This window comes from Entelurus aequoreus, linkage group LG01, assembly GCF_033978785.1.
Source record: "Entelurus aequoreus isolate RoL-2023_Sb linkage group LG01, RoL_Eaeq_v1.1, whole genome shotgun sequence".
Classification (NCBI taxonomy): Eukaryota; Metazoa; Chordata; class Actinopteri; order Syngnathiformes; family Syngnathidae; genus Entelurus; species Entelurus aequoreus.
In genome coordinates, this window is record NC_084731.1 from 85,082,216 (window position 1) to 85,107,441 (window position 25,226).

General features: G+C 38.7%; 1 protein-coding gene across 3 annotated transcripts in view; it reads left to right on the forward strand.

Annotated features, from left to right (window-relative positions):
* The window catches only part of LOC133658044 (interleukin-1 receptor accessory protein-like 1), a 496,379-nt gene that overhangs the window by 31,219 nt on the left and 439,934 nt on the right, over window positions 1-25,226 (forward strand). For all 3 annotated transcript variants that reach the window (XM_062059657.1, XM_062059673.1, XM_062059665.1), the window contains exon 2: window positions 4,225-4,323. In XM_062059657.1, the coding sequence (XP_061915641.1) occupies window positions 4,242-4,323 (82 nt within the window). In that variant the 5' untranslated portion in view covers window positions 4,225-4,241. The remainder of the gene's footprint in view (window positions 1-4,224; window positions 4,324-25,226) is intronic.

Here is a 25,226-nt window from a genome sequence, read left to right on the forward strand (position 1 = left end):
TAGTTACAGGATCATACATTGGTCATATTCAAAGTCCTCATGTGTCCAGGGACATATTTACTGAGTTTATATACATAATATACATTTTAACAAAACGAAAGAAGATGTGATGCCAAAAAAATCGACGTAATCATAGTAGTATCGACTAGATACCACCAATGGCGTTTGTTTACATTTTGACGGCGGTGAGCTACGGTGTGTAGTGAAGCATGTTTAGCTATTCCTGGTCCTGCAGGGATGATACTTGTAAGAAACGTACTTTATTTGTCGCCATGGAGGCGAGGATTAGTGATTTAGAAGTAGCTAAAACACTACTGTAGAGTTTTGAGAAAATGAAAGGATTTTAAGTGCGCCTCATAGTCAGAAAAATACGGTATATTAAATGTTGATGGAAGTTAGCATTTTTTTTTAGAGCGCTTTATTGGCGGAATAGATCAAATCTCTATTTCTTAGATTTTTAGCTGTCTATCACAAGTTGTATATTACAATTTCTAATGTACAAAAAAGAGAGAGAAATGTGTTCTTGTCTCTTGAATGATATACAAAATACAAAAAAAGTGTGGTTCCCTTTTAAGAAATGTTATTTGCCCTGAAATGCAGTGCGTTCCCCACTTTGTAGTCCAATCTTGGACATGCTTTATGAGTGTTTGCCCAGATTCCCAAGTAGATGCTACCCTGTTTTTCAAGCTAGAAGATAATACATTAATCAAAAACCGGCATGACCGCAATCAATATGAGATTCTCCCAGAACATCATGAATTCATTAATGGCTGCCTGCCTGCAGAGGAGATCATGCAGTGTAGTGTGAGCATGCTCAGTCTGCTGCAGCCTTGCCTGCGATAGGGATGTCTTTTCCCTTCCGGCTGCAGGACTCCTCTTGCACTGGCCTGCTCTCCCGACGATGGCGATTGGCGACTCGTCATGCAAACTGCATGCTGCACATCTTATACCCTCCAGCATCATTTGCTCTTTTTTCTTTATGTCATAATGTATACAATAACAAGACTGGCCTTTTAATGTCACGGTGTCCTATCAGCGCTCCCGGCAATGGGCTTACTGTACTTCTGTATTTAATGAAACAAAGACATGAATTACCGTGTATTGCTGAATCAGTGAAGCCATGTTTTTGTAACCTTCCTTGAGATAAGAAAGGTTGGTGTTTAGTGTGAACTGATAAGATACCACGCAAAAGTTGTGATTCAGTCATTTCTTCTGTCTTCAGTCCAAAGAGAAAGACCACGGTTTTTGTGCCAATGTTGCAGACTTGCACCAAACGCAGAGAACTAATTAAAAAGATAAGATTCCAGCGTGGTGGCGTGTCGCTTCTTCGGAGGTAGCATCAGTTGCGGCCAGCAAGGGCTCGACAACAAAAGGCCTTTTGACCAGGAGAATGCAGCAATGTCGCCATATTTGGCTGCTGGCCAGTTTTGCATGCCTCCGAAGGTCTTAGGGCTGTTGTGACTTTTCATAGTTCCGACTAAATGGCTTTTCTGATTCAGTTATGTGGAAACGATGTGAAGCATCTTTGTCGGGACAAACATACCAACCAAAGCTCTCTAGTTGCCCTCATGGAGATGCTTGTGTTTGAGCATTACTCTCACAAGAAGCTGAGTTTGTAGTCTTAAAATGAAACCCGCTGTCCAGGTTCGACTGTCTCCAACTCACCTTGCTCCATTTATATGCTTATTAATCTGTTGTCCTTTTGTACCTGCAATTTAGTCGTGTATCCCCTGCAAAAATATGCCTGCTTTAAGGCTGTAACTAGGGTTGTACGGTATACCGGTATTAGTATAGTACCGCGATACTAATGAATCATTTCCGGTACTATATCGAAAAGTACTGAAAAGTATCGGTCCCGCGCTTGTGTCGAAGTCACGTCATGACATTGCTGGTTGACGAGCAGACGAGCATGTTCGGCTTACAAGCAGACACAGTGTGTAGACAGAAAAGGGAGAACAAACGCATTATGGCTTAAAAACTAAAGATAAAGGTGAAGTTATAACACTGAAACGCCCTCAGGAAGAGGTGCTTTAAGACATGGCGAGCTAGCTAGCGGCTAACAATGAAATTAAATGAAAGCCAAGTTTACATATTAGTTGTTTAAAATAAGAAGTGGAAATAAATATGTTTTAATTAACAGTAAATAATTGTGATTAATAATCACGATTTTGCATTTCAATATTGATGGAAAATAATTGTGTTTAATGTTTTGGTCATAATCGTGCAGCCCTAATATGTAATGAGTGTCCTTAATTGAACATTAATGAACATTTGTCAATATAAACAAGTATCAAATAATTAGTTGCATATCCCCTACAGATACAAAAAGTCTAAAGCATAAGATTAAAAAGTGTCCAGTAAAAACATGTCTGCTTTATTCTACTTGGCCCATAATTTATTTAATTATTCTGGCTAATAGGTGTTGACAAAACAAAATTAACACTCCACTTCAAAAGCATAAATCTGTCATGAGGTTAGTGCGGGTGTCGGCAACCCGCGGCTCTGGATCCGCATGCGGCTCTTTAGCGCCGCCCTAGTAGCTTCCTGGACCTTATTTTGTTTTAATATATTTTCTGTAGGAGAACAACTATGACACAAACCTTCCTAATTGTTATTAGTCCCACCATTTATACTAAACATGCTTCACTGATGAGAGTATTTGGAGAGCGCCATTTTGTCCTACTAATTTCAGCAATCTTTGAACTCATCGTAGTTTGTTTACATGTACAAATTTCTCCGATGCTGACACAGAAAGACGTGTTTTATGCCACTCCTTCTGCGTCTCATTTTGTCTACCAAATGTTGTATACTGTGCGTGAATGCACAAAGGTGAGCTTTGTTGGTATTATTGACTTGTTGGAGTGTTAATCAGGCATATTTGGTCAGTGCATGACAGCAAGCTAATCGATGCTAACATGCTATTTAGGCTAGCTGTATGTACATATTGCATCATTATGCCTCGTTTGTAGGTATATTTCAGCTCATTTAATTTCCTTTACTTATGTCCTCTGTGTATTTAATTTATATTTGCATATCTCATGACACATCATCTGAATATAATATTGGCTAAATTTCTGATAGTTGTTTGAATGCCATGTTGTTCCAGACCACAGCAAATGTTACCCAGCTCGCAAAGATTGTAATAAATCCATTAGAAGAAGACAGCCTGCCATTTCCTTTAACTTGGACACACACCTCTATACCTATGGCCATTCTGAGCCAACTCAGTGGCCTAGTGGTTAGAGTGTCCGCCCTGTGAGTTCAAACCCCGGCCGAGTCATACCAAATACTATAAAAATGGGACCCATTACCACCCTGCTTGGCACTCAGCATCAAGGGTTCGATTAAATCACCAAAAATGATTCCTGGGGGCGGTCACCGCTGCTGCCCACTGCTCCCCTCATCTCCCAGGGGGTGAACAAGTCAAGTCAAGTCAACTTTATTTATATAGCACATTTTCAACAACTTTTTAGATTGAACCAAAGTGCTTTACAGGTTAAAAAAAGCATGGAGCAAACAAAAAAAACAAAAAAACAAAGCAAAACAAAAAAACAAAACAAACAAAGAACATAAACAAGGGGATGGGTCAAATGCAGAGGACAAATTTCACCACACCTAGTGTGTGTGTGACAATCATTGCTACTTTAACTTTAACAGTAATTTCCAGAAGTTATTTCATCCTGTGAGAAGCCTCCGTTTTACTAATGATTTTTAATGTTGCAAAAATGTGTGGAATAAAAATTTAAATACAGCATTTCTGTCAACAAAGATTTGTGTCAGCCTTTGATAGTAGGCTAATATGACTTAGATAGACACTTACAACATGTGTTGACTTCATTACAACACTTATATAAGGCTTTTAATTATTTGCGACTAGAGACAGATTTTTATTTTTGAAATTTTTGGTCCAATATGGCTCTTTCAACATTTTGGGCTGGGTTAGTGTTTTCATACCTACCATTGTTCTCTGAGTAATTTCACTTGATCAAACCTTTTCTAATATTCAACAAAAAAATCATGAAAGTATGTATGAATCATGTTGACATCGTATTGGATTAATATCAGTATGATCCAATACGTAAGGCTCCAATATCTGTATCGGGTATACATTATAATTTTGGCCGTAATAACTGTGATATGAAATCGTTACATCTCAAGGCTGGTTACACCAGCACATGATCAATGATGAACAACACCATCATTTTTGCTCTCATTTTCTTTCAGGACTGGTTTGGGGAAAAATGAAAGCATCGATTCCTTTTCTGATCGTACTTCACGCAATTGTGGTCCATTGCCTGAAAGTGGTGTCAAAGAGAGGCTCGGGTAAGTCTTTCCGTACCAATGCATCAACACTGACATGATATAGACCCCAGGCTCCCTGTGAGCTTAATGTTCTGTCACATCCTGTCCTTATCTAAAAGCATGAAAAATCACATGGAATACTAAGACTAAAAATCAGTTATCACCACCATCCTGTTTGTGTACTCACCATTGCACACACACACTGCTTCACACACAAGGCGCAGTGTCCAGTAGTACCACGGTACTGCAGGAATGAGTCAACCTTCTCGACTCACTGATATACAGGTAAAAGCCAGTAAATTAGAATATTTTGAAAAACTTGATTTATTTCAGTAATTGCATTCAAAAGGTGTAACTTGTACATTATATTTATTCATTGCACACAAACTGATGCATTCAAATGTTTATTTCATTTAATTTTGATGATTTGAAGTGGCAACAAATGAAAATCCAAAATTCCGTGTGTCACAAAATTAGAATATTACTTAAGGCTAATACAAAAAAGGGATTTTTAGAAATGTTGGCCAACTGAAAAGTATGAAAATGAAAAATATGAGCATGTACAATACTCAATACTTGGTTGGAGCTCCTTTTGCCTCAATTACTGCGTTAATGCGGCGTGGCATGGAGTCGATGAGTTTCTGGCACTGCTCAGGTGTTATGAGAGCCCAGGTTGCTCTGATAGTGGCCTTCAACTCTTCTGCGTTTTTGGGTCTGGCATTCTGCATCTTCCTTTTCACAATACCCCACAGATTTTCTATGGGGCTAAGGTCAGGGGAGTAGGCGGGCCAATTTAGAACAAAAATACCATGGTCCGTAAACCAGGCACGGGTAGATTTTGCGCTGTGTGCAGGCGCCAAGTCCTGTTGGAACTTGAAATCTCCATCTCCATAGAGCAGGTCAGCAGCAGGAAGCATGAAGTGCTCTAAAACTTGCTGGTAGACGGCTGCGTTGACCCTGGATCTCAGGAAACAGAGTGGACCGACACCAGCAGATGACATGGCACCCCAAACCATCACTGATGGTGGAAACTTTACACTAGACTTCAGGCAACGTGGATCCTGTGCCTCTCCTGTCTTCCTCCAGACTCTGGGACCTCGATTTCCAAAGGAAATGCAAAATTTGCTTTCGTCAGAAAACATGACTTTGGACCACTCAGCAGCAGTCCAGCTCTTTTTTCCAGGGTCAACGCAGCCGTCTACCAGCAAGTTTTAGAGCACTTCATGCTTCCTGCTGCTGACCTGCTCTATGGAGATGGAGATTTCAAGTTCCAACAGGACTTGGCGCCTGCACACAGCGCAAAATCTACCCGTGCCTGGTTTACGGACCATGGTATTTCTGTTCTAAATTGGCCCGCCAACTCCCCTGACCTTAGCCCCATAGAAAATCTGTGGGGTATTGTGAAAAGGAAGATGCAGAATGCCAGACCCAAAAACGCAGAAGAGTTGAAGGCCACTATCAGAGCAACCTGGGCTCTCATAACACCTGAGCAGTGCCAGAAACTCATCGACTCTATGCCACGCCGCATTAACGCAGTAATTGAGGCAAAAGGAGCTCCAACCAAGTATTGAGTATTGTACATGCTCATATTTTTCATTTTCATACTTTTCAGTTGGCCAACATTTCTAAAAATCCCTTTTTTGTATTAGCCTTAAGTAATATTCTAATTTTGTGACACACGGAATTTGGGATTTTCATTTGTTGCCACTTCAAATCATCAAAATTAAATGAAATAAACATTTGAATGCATCAGTCTGTGTGCAATGAATAAATATAATGTACAAGTTACACCTTTTGAATGCAATTACTGAAATAAATCAAGTTTTTCAAAATATTCTAATTTACTGGCTTTTACCTGTATATTGACTGACATGACCAAACATCACATCGTGATTTGCTTTTTGGATCCTTGGAACTGCTTTTGTCTGATGGATACCATGAAACATAGGGAAGGTTCTTGCATGCATTTTTTGACACAAGTGCACAGTTGTTCCTGTCTGGCTCATCGATGGCCTCTCAAGCTTATTATATATGCTTCTTCCTCTACAATGGTTAACTTTGCTCGGGAAAAAAAGGGGGATAGTTGTTTGATTCAGACCTCCATCCTTGCTGCCCCGTTTAGATTCTACAGCTTTATGAGAAGCCATGCTGTTTGTTTAAAGAACCTCTTGAAATTGCATTGATCCAGTTTAGGGTTGTACGGTATACCGGTACTAGTAGAGTATCGCGGTACTAATGAATCAAAAACGGTACTATACTCTGTTTGAAAAGCACCGGGTCGCCATATTTTTTTTTTTTACAGGCATGACGGCACGTCGTCGTCACGTCATGTCATTGCTGGTTTTACGAGCAGACGAGCATGTTCGGCGGCGCACAATCAGAGTACTTACAAGCAGACACAGTGTGTAGACAGAAATGGGAGAACGGACGCATTTTGGCTTAAAAACTAAAGATAAAGGTGAAGTTATAACACGGAAACGCCCACAGGAAGAGGTGCTTTAAGACATGGCTAGCGAGTTAGCGGATAATGTCCATCCGCAGTCGGCAGTGTTTTAGCTACTTCTAAATCACTAATCCTCGCTTCCATGGCGACAAATAAAGTACGTTTCTTGCAAGTATCATCCCTGCAGGATGAGGAATAGCTAAACATGCTTCACTACACACCATAGGAGGATACAATAGCTCACCAGTGTCACAATGTAATCAAATGCCATGGGTGGATCTACACCTAACATCCACTGTAATGATACCATGTACAAGAGCGTATCTAGTCGATACTACTATAATTACATCGATATTTTGTATTGCCACAAAATCTTTTTCCTTTTTAAAAAATTCATTTTACATTCATAAACTCAAGAAATACATCCCTGCACACATGAAAACTTAAATTATGACCAAAGTATGATCCTGTAACTACTTGGTATCGGATCGATACCATAATTTGTGGTACCATCCAAAACTAATGTAAATTACCAAACAACAGAAGAATAGGTGTTATTACATTTTAACAGAAGTGTAGTAAGAACATATTCAAACAGAAAATAACCAGATATCAACAGTAAATGAACATGTAGTTTAATAATCATTTTTTACAGCTTGTTCTTTATAATTTTGACAAAATAATAGAATGGAAAATGGCACAATATGTTACTGCATATGTCAGCAGACTAATTACGATACTTTGTTTGCTTACTTACTACTAAAAGACAAGTTGTCTAGTATGTTCACTATTTTAGTTAAGGAAAAAATTGTTCTTCGATTGCAGTAACAAACATATGTTTAATGTACCCTAACATTTTTTGTTAAAATAAAGCCAATATTGCCATTTTTGTGGTCCACTTTATTTAGAAAAGTATCGAAACGTATCGAAATACATTTCGGGATCGAGACAACCCTAATCCCGTTATATTGGAAATAAATGAGTGTCATTGTGTGAGTCTGCCTATAGAGCCCCTAAAAAAACATCCAAAAACCCCCATTACGGTTTTATATACATGATGTGAGTATATATGTAATGTAGTAACAGGCACAATCATAATGAAATGTAATGTTTACTTTTTTGATCATTTTAAGCATTCGCGGCACATTAATTTCAAAAATGCATCACGATGTTTGCTTTTTTTTTTTCTTCATCACTGATTATTGCTCACTGCAGTCTTTATGAGAGCCAACGGACATAATAAATGATCACTTACTGTGCAAGGTCTGCTGTCATTAGGATGCCGACTGCTGGGATTTTCATTGATTCCCATTTAGATTAAAAATGCCTCATAATCCTTGCGAAGAAACAGGGGTGGGACATCACAAGTGCTTTTCATGTCGTTCTCGCCAGTTCCAGATCCTAAATGGCTGTCAAAGTGTCCCAACTTGTCGGATTATATCCTCAGCCAGCTACTTTTCAGGTGAGAGGCATGATTTATGATCTACAATAAACTTACAGGGAGCAGGGAAGCGAGGAAACAGCAGACCACTCGATGTAAACATAGGGACACAGGAAGTGATCACGGCGCCGCTATACATAGTTTGTCTGTGTTAGCTTTTATAAAAACAATATCACTAATACATGGTTAATATTCAAGTCACAAAATATTATACTATTATTTATTCTTCATATTTATTATTATATAGTATTGTTGGCGCTTTTTGAATGGTTATTTATTGGATTTTATGGGCGGAATAGTGGCTCCGCTGTAAGCAGACTTTTATTTACCTTTATTGAACATTTAAAATGCATAAAAAAAAAGAAAATCATTCATGTCTTTCATAGTGATTGTGTACGATAGGCAAAATTACAAAGAAAAGTGGAGTTCCTCTTTAATGAGATAACTTTTAGTCATTCATTTATCTGAGACTTGATAGCATCAGAACTGAAGTGGCACTGTCATTGAATACTACTTAAACAGTAAAATGCACTCCTCATCTCTTGATGGATTGTAATTTAATTTTGCTATGTGCTTGAGTTTTTTTTTAGACAATTGTACAATTGTTAAAGCCAGAAATGTTTAAAGAGCTCCAAGAGGAGTTAAATGAGTTCATAATTGTCCCTCATGGTTTATATTATAAACAAATGTACAATCAGAGCAGAAAGTATTCACCTGATTAAAGCAAATTGCATAAGTAGATTGACTACTTCTTGGACACAGAATCTACATTGCCATTTGCTTCCAGTGCCGACACCCACGGGCAAACTCAGGAACATTATTATTACAGTAGATGTGCAGAACGTATTTGAGCAATGTGGTGTGGTTGCTCCTCGGTCATTAGAATATAGTTGTTTCACTGTCCCCTGTTGTTTGTGGCCGGAAAGCGTACCAAAATGTAACACTGTAGTGTAGCTGCTGTGATGTTAGAGGTCCAGCAACCAGAGGTGGGACCAAGTCATTGCTTTGCAAGTCACAAGTAAGTCTCAAGTCTTTGCCCTGAAGTCTCGAGTCAAGACAGGCAAGTCCCGAGTCAAGTCCAAAGTCAAGACTAGAAAGTCTCAAGTCAAGTCCCAAGTCCTGCATTTTGAGTTTCGAGTCCTTTCAAGTCCTTTTAACCACAGACTAATATTTTTACACAGCTTGTGTATGCTTTTAAAACGCTGTATTTATTTATTAAAACAAGTGCATTTGAAATTGCAGGAAAAAAAATAGTGCTGACATTGCAATTCATAATAGCACTATTAACCATTCATTTTAATAGTTTAAACAATTTTAAACATTTAACTCATTCCTTTACAGAATAAACACATTTGCAAAAACAAACATTAACATACTATTGGTTGAATTTTATGAAAATAACATTACCACAAAGTTGAGAAGGAGCAAAGATCTTCAATATTTGTATGTGAGAATCACAAAGAAATCTTCTGGGGGAGGATGACACCCCTACAGGGGTTTGGTTTACAAACTTTCAGCCCCACCTAAAACAAAATTCACCAGCCGCCACTGATTATGATGCATTCTCATTTTAGGCAAAGTATAAGACAATACGTTCTTAACAGTATAATTGTAACCAGGAATACGTCTTCAAGTAACAATATTCAAATACTAACATTGTTGGGTAAGACAGCATTTGGTTTTATTCTGAATCCAGTGAAACAGATTGGTGGTTTTAGCTAATATAAAGACTTTCAGGTGTTTATATATGTTTAAGTATTTGGCAGACGCTTTTATCCAAAGCGACATACATAAAAAATAGATATAAAACAATCACTGTAAACATTATCATTTAAGGGAAGAATGTAATACAAAATATCAATACAAAGTGTCAAGACAGAATAAACTCTGCTGCTGCAGCAACAGAGTTACAGTCTATAGGTCCCTAAAATATATGGATATGTAATGTATTCATACATTGTTTATGTAGGATATACGCATGTATATATAATCTAATCATATTGTTTCTTCAACTTAAAAATAGCTGACCGTTTATTTCCCCCTTCTCTGGGATTATATTCCCAGTTTTGATCTCGGACGTCTGGTCATTTATAGCGTATAAGAATATTATATTACTGTTAAGCAAACTATGAATAATAAAAACGCCAAAACATGTGTCCGTTATCATAGCTACACGTATGACAAAAAAAACGCGTGAAAATCAGTGGTATTCAGTGAGGTAAGATTAATTAAATTTGCTGACAGTTCATTGCTCCTGCCAAATGAATTGCACTGAGTGGAGCGGATCACCACTCCAAGATGGCGGCTCCGCGTCTCGTCTGCGCCAGTAGGCAGTAGCGCTCAATGCTGCGTACCCTTATAAGATGTCTATGGTTATAACGTTAGCAGTGAGTTTACAGCCTCACTGATTTAACTACACAGCAAATAAAAGTCGTGTTACTTAGCCAATAAACGTTATCTTACATTCAAAACTTACCCTTCTTTGTGCAACTTCAAATGTCGAACGAAGTTGGAAGTTGTTGCGTCTCCGTCTGTAATATTCGAACTGCGTGATTTGCATACGGCAATTCGTTTTTTGTTGACCAAGTCGTAGTTTTTATACCCGAACGAAACCAACTTTGGCATAATTGTTTCTCACTGCCGCATTGTTTGACAACTCATGTTCGGTGGTTGTCCTGCAATTGGATTGGATGAGAGCTGTGGGATGAAAACAACGTAGATTTAATTTGATTGACTGTTGTACTGACAGCACACACGCTGACAAGCAGCACACACGCTTATAGACACAGACGTATAAAATGAAAGATACGGAGCGCTCCCAAATAACTTTTTAAGGTTTGGGTTTTGGGGAAAGTAGCAAGTCATGTCAAGTCAAAAGCCTCAAGTCCAAGTGAAGTCACAAGTCATTGATGTTAAAGTCTAAGTCGAGTTGCAAGTCTCTTTACATTTTGTCAAGTCGAGTCTAAAGTCATCAAATTCATGACTCGAGTCTGACTCGAGTCCAAGTCATGTGACTCGAGTCCACACCTCTGCCAGCAACTGTCGGCTTTCAGCAATGATTTGTTTCTCTGCGCAGAGCCACAGTCAACGGTTGTGCTGGTATAGAACAGTCTGCCTACTGCATAGGAATGTACAGTCGTGGTCAAAAGTTTACATACACTTGTTAAGGACATAATGTCATGGCTGTCTTGAGTTTCCAATCATTTCTACAACTCTTCTTTTTTGTGATAGAGTGACTGGAGCACATAGTTGTTGGTCACAAAAAACATTCATGAAGTTTGGTTCTTTTTTAAATGTATTATGGGTCTACTAAAAATGTGACCAAATCTGCTGGGTCAAAAGTATACATACAGCAATGTTAATATTTGGTTACATGTCCCTTGGCAAGTTTCCCTGCAATAAAATTGGTGCAGTTTAACTAAATGTGTAGGTTTTCTGACATGGACTTGTTTCTTCAGCAGTGTCCACACTTTTAAGTCAGGACTTTGGGAAGGCCATTTCTAAAACCTTAATTTTAGCCTGATTTAGCCAACGCCCAACTGCGCCCAAGACCCAACCTCCGGGCTGATGATTTTAGGTTGTTCTGAAAAATTTGGAGGAAATCCTCCTTTTTCAATGTCCCGTTTACTCTGTGTAAAGCACCATTGGCAGCAAAACAGGCCCGGAGCATAATACTACCACCACCATGCTTGACGGTAGTCCTAGTGTTCCTGGGATTAAAGGCCCCACCTTTTGTCCTCCAAACATATTGCTGGGTAATGTGGCCAAACAGCTCAATTTGTGTTTCATCTGACATTACATGGACAAAGATAAGACCTTCTGGAGGAAAGTTCTGTGTATGTCCGTACACAGTGTGGAGCATCTGCCCTAAGTTAATAATCATCACCCCCATTGCAGCAAATAAACTACATTTCTTTCAAGTATCATTATCATTAGAGGATGAGGCTAAACATGTTACACACCAGATAAGAGCAAGCCGGAGCAGACAAGAAGGCATGCTTATCGTTTAACTTGCCGTTACGCTAGCTTGAAAAAATACAACAGGAAATTAACAAGTAGACTAATTGGAGTCTAGAGAGAGGAGCGGTGCTCTGTTGGTGTGTAGCTTATATTGGTCGATACCAAGTGTATTATCAGTTTTTAATTGATACTAGAATGTTGGAAAAAATATATTCACTTCTGAATAGAGATTTTTATTTATTATGATTCTGAAATGATATAACATTTTTAAGAATTTATTTTTACACAAACATATTTTGAGGCCATCTCTTACTTACTCGCAGTATGTCAGCCACCAAGACAGGGTTTTGTAACACGTGATCTGTTTGGAAAAAGGTTTTATTATCATTTGTATACCATATTATATATTGCGAGAATCTATTTGAATCGAATCCTCCCCCCCAAGAATCTAAATCAAATTGAATAACGAGTTGTGATAAAAATGATCACCGTTATTATTGTTGAATGTGCTCAAAAATTACTCTTACGCACAATGAAAATCTTTTGAGTATTTAAATAACTAAAACAGACACAGTGACACACATGTCTTGTGTTACTTATGCTTCACTGACACGGTTATAGTCTTAGTATGTTATCCATTTCAATGGCTAAGCTTTTATTGTTTGTACTGTATCATTTTAAGATTTATTTAAAAAACGTAATAAATAAAATCTATTATTATTTATTATTTCTGGCATGCGTTGTGTCTCTGTTTTGCGGTCTTTGAACGCCTTAGTAAATAACGACCACTCTGTGCTAACTTCCAAGAGAGCACAGCTTGTAATGTGCACAGTTGAATAGCTTAGTTGCTCAAACAGCAATGTGTTTATATAAGTTTAAATTGGGGTATGTTGTTTTTTTATGGAGGAAGATGTTAGCATTTAAGCTATATGCCAGCTGGCCCCAGTCAGTCAGTGATTTTATCAAAGTGCAGTTATCCATCACGATTTTTCAGTCATTTTCATTTTATATTGTAATACTAACCTTTGGGAGTTTTACCGCTGTTATCATTATTGCTGGGTTGAATATCCACTTTGCTTGCTGGTGGTGAAATTCACATGAGTCAACCAGCTTGAGCGTAGTGTTAAATCAAGTGAGAGACGCGTTAGTAAATGAAGAGTTTGTGCTTTGCTGTGCTCTTCCTATCGTTAATATCATACCTTCTACTAAAGTCCTGACCGAGGTGGTTCATAAATGGAATAAAGTCAGGGAAATGACAAAAGTGTGTTGAGGGAAATGTCTCTCAAAAATATCACTTTTATCATCTTGTGGAATACAGTCGGACTACGCTCGTGTCTGCAGGGATAACTAAGTCAAAGGTTTGTGTAAACATTTGATTTGTTTGAGAAACTTTCTTTGATGCAACCAAGTTTATTCTTTACTCTATCTGTAGTGTTTGAGAAGCTTCGTAAACTGGAAATAAGATCACTTAGTCAGTTAATGTATCCCACAGCGGGGAAAGGTACAGACATCTAGTGTTGTCATAATTGCAAAAAAATGTTTTGTCTACATTTGTTCTTTTTCTGTGTAATCATAATAGTGTGAACGTTATGTGTTATATTTAGGTTAGTGTCCATTTATTCTTGATAGCCAGTGGAACATCTCCACATACTGTATATCAGGGGTGGGCAATTAATTTTTACCGGGGGCCGCATGAGCTACCCGAGCACTGCTGGAGGGCCACATCGACAATATTTCAATTAAATTTTGCTCAATATTATTTTTGATATATACCGTAAGATAAATAATAATAATAATAATAATAATAATAGTAATACTTCAACATAGTGTGTGTAACAGCATTCCATGACTAATATATATAAATTAACATTAATAATAAATGACAGTAAAATAAGCACACGTATGACTGAGGAGTCATAGTGTAACTTTGTGTGGTGTTTGAGTTGTCCGACTTTTTGTGTGGCCTTAAACGCACCAGTGGTTTAGTGCTATGCGTGTTGGTGACAGATGACAAGTTGGTTTTGGCCTGGTTTGTACGGCAGAAAATGACTAGTTTTTCGAGATAGAATTGTTTTACTCATGTTTTTGGTGTGGTGATGTCCGAATATAAACAGTTTTGTTCAATAAAGTGATCGATATAATTCCTGTCCTCGAAGCATCTCGATAGACGTTGCAATAATTGAACGGTGTTCAATTGAACGGTGTTGACGAACACCATTAGGGCCGCTTGTTGTCACTGTCACTCAGAGTTGCATTGCAAAATTCCATAGAATAAATATGTTTATTTTGTTTAGAATTCAGATGGGATTTGATTTGGTGCGCGGCATATACTTGCTGCGCGCAGCGGACGCTTGAGCAGTGCGCAATTGCGCAGGCACGCACCTTAGGTGAGGGGACGTTGCTTTGCAGTTCATGTGTTGTTGAAAACACGGCATTCCTCATCAACTTTTCTCTTTTTGGCGTCTCGGGTGTAAACCGTGCATCACTTGTCGCTGCATGTGCACCTTCACTCGCAGGTTACACACGGACACACGCCCATAAATAATACTTTTCAAAATAAAAGCAGCACAGTTGTATTGCGCGCAGGACATAGATGTTTTTTCAACTTTATTTTGTAATTGCAGTTGTTCACATTCACTCACAATCACGCATACGTCCACACGGAAGTAATACAAATAACGATTTTCAAAACAAAAGCAGCACCGTTGTATTGCACACTCGACATAGATACTTTTAAAAATTTATTTTGTAATTTATAATTGGCCTCACGCGGGCCGGACAGGGACGCACAAAGGGCCGGATGCGGCCCGCGGGCCGCAGAATGCCCAGGTCTGCTGTATATCCATTCTTAGTAATGATCAGTATCAAGTCTACTCTCTGCAATACTTTTTCCAAGTTTCTCTTGATTAGGAGTTGCACAAAATAAGATTGTAGTATCTACTGCAGAGACAAAGAAAGCCCACAACACAAACAGTATTTTCTCCCTTACAGTGATCCACTTCCCCAAGTTCCTTGTTACACACATGCAGGAGCAGCATAAATTACAGGAGGGTGAGTGTCGCCAAATTTGAGAGCAAGCTGCATCAAACATGTCCATTACAAACAGTGCGAAGCTGCTTTTAAGATCACCATTGTGTTGGTAAAAAACTTGATTACTTAAAGGGGAACTGCACTTTTTGGGGGGAATTTTGCCTCTCGTCCACAATCATTTTGAGAGAAAAGAACACACACGCCTTCTTTTTGGATTTTAAAGATGATAAAAAACGCTTGGAAGATGCGGCAAACGACTTCAAAATCCTCCATCGACGTTTTGTATACGGTAAACTATATATCAGGGGTGTCAAACTCCTTTTAGATCGGGGGCCACATGGAGAAAAATCTACTCCCAAGTCGGCCGGACTGGTAAAATCACGGCACGATAACTTAAAAATAAAGACAACTTCAGATTGTTTTTTTTGTTTAAAAAAAGAACAAGCACATTCTGAAAATGTACAAATCATGATAATGTTGTTTTTTTTACACTTACATGTTGCGGTTAATAGTATTCTATCTTTATTTGTCGTTATTTATACTGAATAAATGATGTGATAACACTTTAGTATGGGGAACATATTTACCATTAATTAGTTGCTTATTAACATGCAAATTAATAACATAATGGCTCTTAATTAGTCATTATTGCCTTATTCTGCATTACCATCACCATTACTAACCCTAACCCTCTGACCCTAACTCTAACCCTAACCAAATAACTCTAAATTAAGTTAAGTTAAAGTACCAATGATTGTCACACACACACTCTGCATTTGACCTTTACCCTTGTTTACTCCCTGGGAGGTGAGGGGAGCAGTGAGCAGCAGCGGTGGCCGCGCTCGGGAATAATTTTTGGTGATTTAACCCCCAATTCCAACCCTTGATGCTGAGTGCCAAGCAGGGAGGTAATGGGTCCCATTTTTATAGTCTTTGGTATGACTCAGCCGGGGTTTGAACTCACGACCTACCAATCTCAGGGCGGACACTCTAACCACTAGGCCACTGAGCAGGTGTCTTTAATTGTGTGTTACTTAGAATATGTTCCCCTAGTGTACAAATAACTCTAAATTAAGTCTTTGCTACTTAGAATACGTTCCCCATACTAAAGTGTTACCAAAAAAATAATATCAAATTACAGGATGTTATTGATGTAGTTTGCTCATTTTCCTCGACTGGTGCACTAACATCATGTGGTTTATTTATTTATTTTACATATGTAGCATCATCTACAAAGATACAAATAATTGCTATTGCGACATCGAGTGGACACATTTAGAACAGCAGTTTCTTTCACTCAAAAATTACGGCTCATTTTTATAGTCATCCCGCGGGTCGGATAAAAGCTGTTTGTGGGCTGTACGTTTGACACACCTGCTGTATATAATGTAGTAACAGACACCTTCAAAACAATATGTAATATGTTCAATATTTACCGTGTTTTGGTCATTTTAATCATTGATATATAATTATTCATAATTATTCGGCGCATTTATTTCAGCGCACGTCCGACAATGTGTTCTTACTTCCGGATACAAAACGCTTGTGTGTGTTCTACTCATGGCAGACTTGGTAACAAACAACGAAGGTGACTATTTGTGGGCAAATGAGGATTCATCGCCTTATCTTTTTGAATCTGAATTTATGGAGGATGAACTAATGCTTCTAGAAGCCAGTACGGCGGAAGAGTGAGACGTTGGATCAGTGAAAGTGAATCGAAGCTGCAAAATGTGGACCTTGAAGCCAAGCTACTTCGACATGAATGGCCCGCTTACTCATAATCAACCGGAAAAAACATCCCTGGCCAGGCCAGCTGGACTAAACAGACAACTGTACATTGAGTGAGTCACACTTTATATTGATCATGACACACGCAGCACGTCATGCATGTATCGCTGTCTGGCTGGCTGTGTACAAACAAAACATGAAATGTGGGCTAATACTTTACAGATACTGTAATATGATTTTTGATGTTTTTCAGTCAGCACATATTGGTGTCACATAGACTTAGACTTAGACTTTCTTTTTACTGTCATTCAAATTTGAACTTTACAGTACAGATAAGAACGAAGTTTCGTTACATCAGCTCATGGTAGTGCAGAATAAAAAAGCAATAAGGTGCATACATAAATAAATAAATAGGTTACTGTTCAGATAAATATGTTGCACTTTTCACATTGTGTTGTGCATTACAAACTCAAAAGTGTTCCATGCTGACGTAGAAGCTGGCTTATCTCTTGCCGTAGTTAGCTTCTACGGCTAATACCGTAGCACGCTACAAAAAGAGTTCCTCAGTGTTCACTCCTACAATAACAATGTCGCTACAGTTTGGTTATTATCCAGGTTACGAATGTACATAAGTATTGTTTAAGGGTTTTGAATGCATTTTCTAAGTGATTTAGTGGTAAAATGGATTGCTCCCATTAGCTGCATTGCTAGCCACTAAGAAAGAGCAAATTTTTGATTGCAAGAAAGCAAAAAAAACATAACTTCGGTCTTCTAGTCTCTTATGAGGATTGTGAATGATAGGCATAGTTCCAAAATAAAAGTGCATTTCCCCTTAAAGGACTAGGGGGATAACATGTCTAAGCATGCTACACACACACACACACTAAGCGGGACAACTCAAGAAGCTAACCGCTAAGCGGCTAAAGTAAAGTAGGACTGATCGCTTCAGATGCCAATACTATCAATACCTGTTATAGTATCAGTATGCAAAAGCTACTAAAGTAATTAAACTGATCTTTTTCTGTGGTTTTTGTTATTGTTTACAAACTTGGAGTACATCTCTGGATACAAGCAGACTTTGAGGACAAAACCCAAATGTTTTACTTGGGAGCCAATTTATTTTGTTTAAATTTAGAGTCTGGAAGATTAGCTCCATAAAAATGTGTTATTGTGTTTCCTTCAGTTACTTGCAATAAAATACGTTCAGTTCTATAACTCATTGTCAAAGTATGGACATCAGTCCTCGAAATTGGATCTGATCTGAGGGCAAAAAATAATGTCGGGATTGGAGGCCAAAAATTTTGATTCGGACATCCCTAATTGCTATACACACTCGCACACGCACGCTATGTGTTTCTTATCTCATTTCCAATCATATTACAGGTCAGTTCACTTTATCTCAAGTCTACCCCCTCAAACCCGTGACACAGATTCTCTCCTTATTGAGAAATAGCCAGCTTTCTTGATGGTGAAATCCTCTTTTGGACTCCAGCTCATTAACATCCACACACATAATCTGTCAAATTGGTACCAAATGACCCAATTGGCAAACGTGGGCTGCATGATTCGCTAAGGGAGCTTCAAACTAATGCAGTCTCTTTTGGAGATTTATATTAAAGTGGAAATAATTCAATATATTGTGTTCCGTGCTAAAACGCCAGCAGACAGCGGCAGCTGTAAAACAATGAGCAGCAAGAAAGTCGGCGGGAAATGATCGCCTCGGGACAATTTAAGTGACCCACGCAGTCACCCACACACCCTGATTCTTAGATCAGGATTTCTTAAATGAGTCAACTCAAGAGCTATACGCGCCAATGGGGGTGTTTGTCTGCCCTCTAAAAGGGGAGAGAGGAAAGTGCTCCCTATGGCAAGACATACTGTATGCTCTAAAGTCAGATTAGATTGATTTTTGACGTGCGTGAGAAGAGGCAACAGAGTAGATTTAGGGTTCAATGTCGGCTTACAACTCGTGTGTGGCTTTTCTACAAGTACTTCTACCCACAGTCCAAAAAGATGTATGTTAGGTAGGGGTGTTTTTGAATAGTCCAATACAACAATCCGATCCGGAGGGGTCTGATTGGACAATCACCTAGGGTTGTAACTGTACAATATTGCCACGGTAAAAAGGCCACGGTACGTTATTGTTGCGGTATTTTCCCCCAAAAATCCCATGGTGTGTAAAATGAAGTGGCAGGAATATTTAGGTTGAACACACTTGAGGTAATTGAACACAAACCTAATGCTCAAATGTTCTAATCATACGACAAACATGTATTTTTATGTTTGTAATCACTGATTCAAGCAAATATTTAAAATAAAATATTACAGTTGAGTGTCTTTAAAGGCCTACTGAAACCCACTACTACCGACCACGCAGTCTGATAGTTTATATATCAATGATGAAATCTTAACATTGCAACACATGCCAATACGGCCGGGTTAACTTATAAAGTGCAATTTTAAATTTCCCGCGAAACTTCCGGTTGAAAACGTCTATGTATGATGACGTATGCGCGTGACGTCAATGGTTGAAACGGAAGTATTCGAACACCATTGTATCCAATACAAAAAGCTCTGTTTTCATCGCAAAATTCCACAGTATTCTGGACATTTATGTTGGTGAATCTTTTGCAATTTGTTTAATGAACAATGAAGACTGCAAAAAAGAAAGCTGTAGGTGGGATCGGTGTATTAGCGGCTGGCTGCAGCAACACAACCAGGAGGACTTTGACTTGGATAGGAGACGCGCTATCCGACGCTAGCCGCCGACCGCATCGATGATCGGGTGAAGTCCTTCGTCGCTCCGTCGATCGCTGGAACGCAGGTGAGCACGGGTGTTGATGAGCAGATGAGGGCTGGCTGGCGTAGGTGGATAGCTAATGTTTTTAGCATAGCTCTGTGAGTTCCCGTAGCTAAGTTAGCTTCAATGGCGTCGTTAGCAACAGCATTGTTAAGCTTCGCCAGGCTGGAAATCATTAACCATGTAGATAGTATTGTTGTTTTTCTGTCTATCCTTCCAGTCAGGGGTTTATTTCTTTTGTTTCTATCTGCAGTTAAGCCCGATGCTATCACGTTAGCTCCGTAGCTAAAGTGCTTCGTCGATGTATTGTCGTGGAGATAAAAGTCACTGTGAATGTCCATTTCGCGTTCTCGACTCTCATTTTCAAGAGGATATAGTATCCGAGGTGGTTTAAAATACAAATCCGTGATCCACAATAGAAAAAGGAGAGAGTGTGGAATCCAATGAGCCAGCTTGTACCTAAGTTACGGTCAGAGCGAAAAAAGATGCATCCTGCACTGCACTCTAGTCCTTCACTCTCACGTTCCTCATCCACGAATCTTTCATCCTGGCTCAAATTAATGGGGTAATCGTCGCTTTCTCGGTCCGAATCGCTCTCGCTGCTGGTGTAAACAATGGGGAAATGTGAGGAGCCTTTCAACCTGCGACGTCACGCTACTTCCGGTACAGGCAAGGCTTTTTTTATCAGCGACCAAAAGTTGCGAACTTTATCGTCGATGTTCTCTACTAAATCCTTTCAGCAAAAATATGGCAATATCGCGAAATGATCAAGTATGACACATAGAATGGATCTGCTATCCCCGTTTAAATAAAAAAAAATCATTTCAGTAGGCCTTTAAAGTGACAATGTAAACACACAGTGTAACAATAATGTCCACTTTAGTGTTTTTCAACTTTCACTTTCTGAGTAGCAGTGTCCTCCACAGTGGACAATTTGTATATCAGTCTGGAAAATGTTGTCTCAGAGAAGTTGAACAATTTAACTTTTAATAATCTAAATACCTCACAAACTAATGTTTAGCTCTTCTTGCTTCAAATATATTTGCTGGGTGATGGTTTATGAGGTGGCGACTTGTCCAGGGTGTACCCTGCCTTCCCTCCGACTGCAGTTGCAATAGGTTGTGCTAAATATATCTGTAATCAGTGTTGGCATTAACGGCGTTTTAGTGTCTTTTTACGCATTGAAATCAGAAAGGACGCAAAATTCTGGAAGTCCGCGCATTCACTGGACACATATTTTTTTTTTAAACATTTTTTACCGATTATCGCCTTCCGCCGGTGTTTTGTTTTGTTTATATTTCCCGGGTCAAATTATTAATTATTAATCATTGGTCGACTTCAAAGTAATGCACTTTCCAGTACAACTTCTTAAATTTTGGTTCGCCGAAAGTTTTATCGATCACAAATACTTCATTTCCGGTATTAGGACTTTTCGTCATGGCGAGCAATAAACCCAAGAAGCTAAGCTTCAATGAAAAGTGGCTTCAGGAGCCACTTTTCAGCAAATGGCTCACTTATGGAGATGGAAATATGTTTTGTACGCCGTGTAAACGGGCTAAGAAAAAGAACACCTTTACTGCACTGATTTTCAAAGATCCAACCTCACCAGGCACCAAGAAACTCCCTCCAATTTGGGTCCCTACAATTCCGCTCTTTGGTTGGAATGACGAGGCCGTCGATTTGTTACAACTCCTTGTTTATGTTTTCCACAAAGTCAACCGGACATCCACCATGCTAGTAACACTCCTGAACATGCTCGCGCTCCCTCTCCTAACTTGCCCACTCACTTACACACATCACTCATCCCACATACCGCCATTCTTAAAGGGGAACACACAGCTTATGGCCATCACGAAGCCAGAGATGAAATGCCAGAGGCATTGAGTGTCACTGTATTAAATGACATTAAAACTAACTCGCAAAATTCTAAGTTTTTTGGCATAATTTGCCATGAAAGTGTAAATGTGGCGGTTTTTAAAGGACTGATGATCTACATAGAGGTGAAAATAATCAAATAAATTTGTGATATGCATGTGTGCCCTGGCACACCATTATCATCATTTCAAGACCCAAGCAAAAAACGTTTTACACTTTTATACTGAAATAAATACACCTACAACGTATTAAATAAAAATATAGAAAAAAATATTGGCAGCAGTAAAGTTTAGATTCCAAGAAGGAAAGAAGAAAGTGAATGAATGTTTATAACTGAATACATTTACATATGCATAAAACATTTTTCTTTTGTATTATTTATTTAATGAATTAAGTAACGTTTATGACAACCTTTTTCTAAAACACAATACAGAATGTGAGATATAACAGGATAATGCATACATTTATCATTTGTTACAAAAAAGTGGGACCCCAAAAATGTACTGTGGGACCCTATTTAGAAAATTCCTAGCGCCAACACTGTAATGTAATTGAATAAAGCATCGGAATTAAATTTGGTATCGCAATCACTAGACTAACTTAAGTTGTTTTTTTATTATTTATTCCAACTGTGTGTGCTGTCTTATTCAGAGTGCCTGTGTGCTCAAGTTCATACAGCTGTGTTTACATGTGATTGACGACCGCAATAATTTACGTCTGCATATTAATTTCATTCCAAATTGAAGAGGGAAGTCGCAGCCCTAATAATACTATTTACACATTTGAATTGGATTCATCTCGATAAATCACAGTAAGTAAGTTGCTTGTACAATTTAAATCAACTTTAACCCTTGGATGCACAAGCTACCAATACCAACACTCTTCCACAAGTGGGGTCAAAAATGACCCTGAATAAAATCAATGCAATTTTGCAATAAACTGGGTTGTTGTTCTTCAAAATCTTAAAGAATTGGAATAGTGTCACAATCTAGGTATTACTCATAAAACATGTGTGGGACATTAATTAGGCCATTTGCATTTGTATTAGTTTTTTTTTTAATAAAAAAAAAATAAGTGTTACTATCCCCTCTTCCACAAGTGGGGTCAAAAATGACCCCTAGCAGTTTCTATGGAATTTTCTGTCAACTTAAATTCTTAGCAACTTTGACTGTCCCACTTTCACATCTGATGCAACTTTGACTGTCAATACTGTCCCACTTACACGTCTGATGTCAGCAGTCCCACCGCCCAAGAGTAATTTTTGACCCACAAAACAAGAAATGTCTGAATGTTATACCTGAAATGTATTTAAATTGTTTTGTGAACCAGGGTATTTTTTTTTTACCCAAAACTTGGTAACAGTTTTATTTGAAGACCCGTTAGGGTTTATTTTGAAGTGAAATTCACCAGTGAGCACACTAGTCTGAGTGTCCTCACTCATTTTCGCATTGACGTACAGTACTGGTCAAAAGTTTGCATTCACTTGTGAAGGACATAATGTCATGGCTGTCTTGAGTTTCCAATCATTTCTACAACAAACAAGTTTTCTGCTGATCTAATGGACAAAGATAAGACCTTCTGGAGAAAAGTTATGTGGTCAGATGAAACAGAAATTGAGCTGTTTGGCCACAATACCCAGCAATATGTTTGGAGGAGAAAAGGTGAGGCCTTTAATCTCAGGAACACCATGCCTACGTCAAGCATGGTGGTGGTAGTATTATACTCTGGGCCTGTTTTGCTGCCAATGGAACTGGTGCATTACAGAATGTAAATGGGACAATGATAAAGGAGGATTCTTCAGGACAACCTAAAATCATCAGCACGGAGGTTAAGTCTTGGGCGCAGTTGGGTGTTCCAACAAGACAATGACCCCAAACACATGTCAAAAGTGGTAAAGGAATAGCTAAATCAGGCCAGAATTAAAGGTTTTAGAATAGCCTTCCCAAAGTCCTGACTTAAACGTGTGGACAATGCTGAAGAAACAAGTCCATGTCAGAAAACAAACACATTTAGCTGAACTGCACCAATTTTGACAAGAGGAGTGGTCAAAAATTCAACCAGAACCTTGCTAGAAGCTTGTGGATGGCTACCAAAAGCGCCTTTTTGCAGTGAAACTTGCCAAGGGACATGTAACCAAATATTACATTGCTGTATGTATACTTTTGACCCAGCAGATTTGGTCACATTTTCAGTAGACCCATAATACATTCATAAAAGAACCAAACTTCATGAATGTTTTTTGTGACAAACAAGTATGTGCTCCAATCACTCTATCACAAAAAAATAAGAGTTGTATAAATGATTGGAAACTCAAGACAGCCATGACATTATGTCCTTCACAAGTGTATGTAAACTTTTGACCACGACTATATGCATTGACCTTGATCACTGACTTATACCAACACACTCCGTCATTTAGATAACCATCTGATGTTCAGGTAAAGGAGCATGTGCAGTCAAAAAAAATTTGCATGATTAATCTGTGGTTATACATGATTAATGACCACATACACACTCATGTTTTACATATTCATTCAACTCAATCACACCCCGCTGTGTGATAGATTGTTGTTTGAAGACCAAATAAGGTGAAGCTCTCAAACCCATCTTTTGTCGAGCAGCTTGTAGAACTCCCAACCCAGCTGGAGTTGAGAGAAATTAATTTCCCTTTTCTCCTACCTTTTAGACACCAGAAGACAAACTGATTTTTTTAGAAATTCTTATCAGTCTCCCCGTTACAGAGATTTCACAACTCTGTGTCAGTTCTGTGATTGGCACTTGAACAGTCCGCCGTGAACCCAATCTCTCACTCTAAGTCAGCTGGGATAGCCTCCAGCCTACCGTGACCCTAAAGAGCATTACAAATTAGGACCGATAAACGGATGGGTAAAAATAACAAAATCTGAGCCACATGGGTGGTGACGCTTTATCACAAGTTCGAAGTTCCCCATTAACAGATTGCTGCCATATTTAACATACTTTAACTTCAATTACAAACTCAAGTGGCTTCCCGTGATTGAATTTGTGCAGCATGCTGACGTCCTTGTTAAGGAATCACTGTCTCATCCGATTAGAAGAGGGCCTTATGATTGTAAGTAGCCTAATTAATGTGGAGGGTCGATTCTATCCTTTAACTGACGTATTAATGTGGACGTCCTTTTTGAGTCAGATGTTACGATGGGTGTGACCTGAGCAAATTCAACTGACTGTCAGGATGTTCTTGATTTTTCTCCTGCAAAGTGTGTCTCCTTGAGCGTGCATCCTTTTTGAAGGAATTGTTCACCTGATTACAAGCTGCGTTAAAGATCAGTTAAAAAGGCAAATATCGGCCCAGGATCTGATCCAATGACTGGGATTGGGACATCTCTATCTATCTATCTATCTATCTCTAATAGAAGTATATATTACAGTAATTTGTGTTTAATTGTATGAAACAAATATTTGATCCAACCAGTTGAATCCACACAGATCGGCAATGCTCCCATGAAGCACACACATTAGTCTTGTCCCTTCAGCAAGAAGCATGATGAGAACAAGACCACTGTTGGCACGATCCTGTTTGGCATCAACTGGACTTGCTGTGTTTGGAGGCAGAGAAATGCTTAGTATGATCCCAACGACACCATCCCTGCCGTCAAACATGGATG